Raw genomic sequence first — 1900 nt, forward strand, 5'->3', positions numbered from 1 at the left:
GGTGGTCCAGTTTCCACCAAAACTTCTCTTTTTAAGCAGAGCTCGTGAAAAAACGCTAACCTCCCCACTTGCACTCGCCCTGGAGAAACAAAGCAAAAGCCAAGAAGCAAAGAGGATGGGTGAGGGACACAGCCGAAACCCAGGTCAGGAAGAGGACGGCCCCCACCGCTTCAGCTCCCCAAAACTCACGCGGAGAAGGGCTGCAGCTGCCTTGAAGCTCATGTGGGCGACAGACTCCCTCTTCCTGCGCGGCAGGCGGCCGTGGCCCGAGCGGAGGCTGTTGAAGGACGCCAAGGAGACGACGCCAGGGGTGAGCGGGGGCAGGACGTGGTGGGGTGTGTGAGGACGCTCGGTCTCATCAGGATGACGGAAGGGACGGCCCCTGGCCAGCGGGTCCACAATCTGGAGGAGGGAAGAGGCGTCGGTGCTGGGAGAGCAGCGAAGGGAGCCCGACCCCGCACCTCAAGCTCTACCTTGGGCATCTTGGTGGGTTTGGGTGACTCGGTGCCTTGGAAGGAAGGGACCTCCTGGCTGGGCAGCTCCATGTCGCGATAGGCCGGCTTTAGCTTGCCGTACCTCATGCTGCAGTGCTGCAGGCTCTTGCGTTGCCACTGCTGCCGCTTCCCCTCCCAGTCGCTGCTGACACCAAACCATTGCGCCGTGCCCCTGGACACACCACAGGCATGCTTGTCACCCAGCTGGTCCACCCTTCCACCCAGGTGCCCCCTCCAGCAGGTGGATTTGGGTTGAGGTGTCTCAGCTCAGCCCCCAGCAGGGCAGTTTTGACCTGGCTATGGGTGCCAGGGAAGGGACGCTGCAAAGGGATATCTCTGGAGAGGTAACTCCACTGAGACTCGCGCCTTGCACAGGACAGCGCATCAGCTCTGGGCTGCAGCACACGTCCAGCTTAAGGTGCTTGTGAAGATCCCACATAAACTGGGCTGAGAAAATCCCCCGATGCACAGAACAACAGCTTGAATTAGCACTAAGCAACCCTTCTGGGGGCCAGTTAGCTCAGTCAGTTGAGCATGGCACTAACAACGCCAAGGTCGCGCGTTCGATTCCCGTTCGGTCCCCATGTGTTGCCTGATCTAGTCGAGAGGTGGCATCCCTGGCGACAGGGAGGCTGGATTAAAATGACCCTACCAGCTCAGGCCTTTCTATGATTCTAAAGGACTATCCTCAGGCAGACACCGTCAAGCTAAAGCAAAGCCACACAAAACCCTCCTCCAAGGCATCCCTCAACTCTCCATCCCCATCCCAAGTCCTCTGCCCACTACCCACAGCCACCACACCCCAACGGGGACTGAGGGACCCCTCCAGTGACCCAGGGGCTGCTGGACACCCTGCCCTCCGGCCACCGCTTCTCCTCACTTGCGGATGCTCTGGGACAGGGACGTCTGTCGGCGGGAGCCGGGGGGGGGGTCCGGGGCCGTAGCGCGGTTCCTGCAGGCTCTTGCTCTTTCGGTAGATGGGAACCTTGGACGGCTGGAAGGCAGAGCAGGGCGTCAGGGACATGGGGGCATTTAGGGGGTCCCTAAGGATGACACCCCAGCCCAGCCCAGCACAGCTCCCTGCCTCTTACCTCTTTGTGAGCACCATCCTCCTCCGCCTCCTGGGGGGGGATGACAATGGAGAGGTTGGGGGGCTTCTTGCTCTGCAGGCGGCTGCTGCTGGCATGGCTGCCCCCATTCTTGTCGCTGGCTGACATCTTGGGTGGGTGGCGGTCGGCAGGCTGGGAGGGTGCGAGGAGTCAGTGAGAGAGGAAGAAATATCTCCTCAGGAGTGTGTGTGTGGAGAAACGCCAGGTCCCAGGTCCCAGCAGGACACCGGTCCTCAGCAGCGGCACCTCAGCACCCTCAGCCTCCTGTGCCACCGGCCGTGCCGCTGAGACCCTCCC

At 61.5% G+C, this 1900-nt stretch overlaps 1 protein-coding gene across 1 annotated transcript in view; it reads right to left on the minus strand.

Annotated features, from left to right (window-relative positions):
• The window catches only part of LOC104280743 (inactive rhomboid protein 2-like), a gene marked incomplete at its 3' end in the record, with an annotated part of 3408 nt that extends 1697 nt beyond the window's left edge, over positions 1–1711 (minus strand). The window contains 5 exon segments of the mRNA XM_009878493.1: positions 190–402; positions 474–666; positions 1375–1437; positions 1439–1488; positions 1586–1711. Of these exon segments, the coding sequence (XP_009876795.1) occupies positions 190–402; positions 474–666; positions 1375–1437; positions 1439–1488; positions 1586–1711 (645 nt within the window).
• Between the last annotated feature and the right edge of the window lie 189 nt (positions 1712–1900).

Source organism: Apaloderma vittatum, unplaced genomic scaffold (assembly GCF_000703405.1).
Source record: "Apaloderma vittatum isolate BGI_N311 unplaced genomic scaffold, ASM70340v1 scaffold26110, whole genome shotgun sequence".
NCBI lineage: Eukaryota > Metazoa > Chordata > Aves > Trogoniformes > Trogonidae > Apaloderma > Apaloderma vittatum.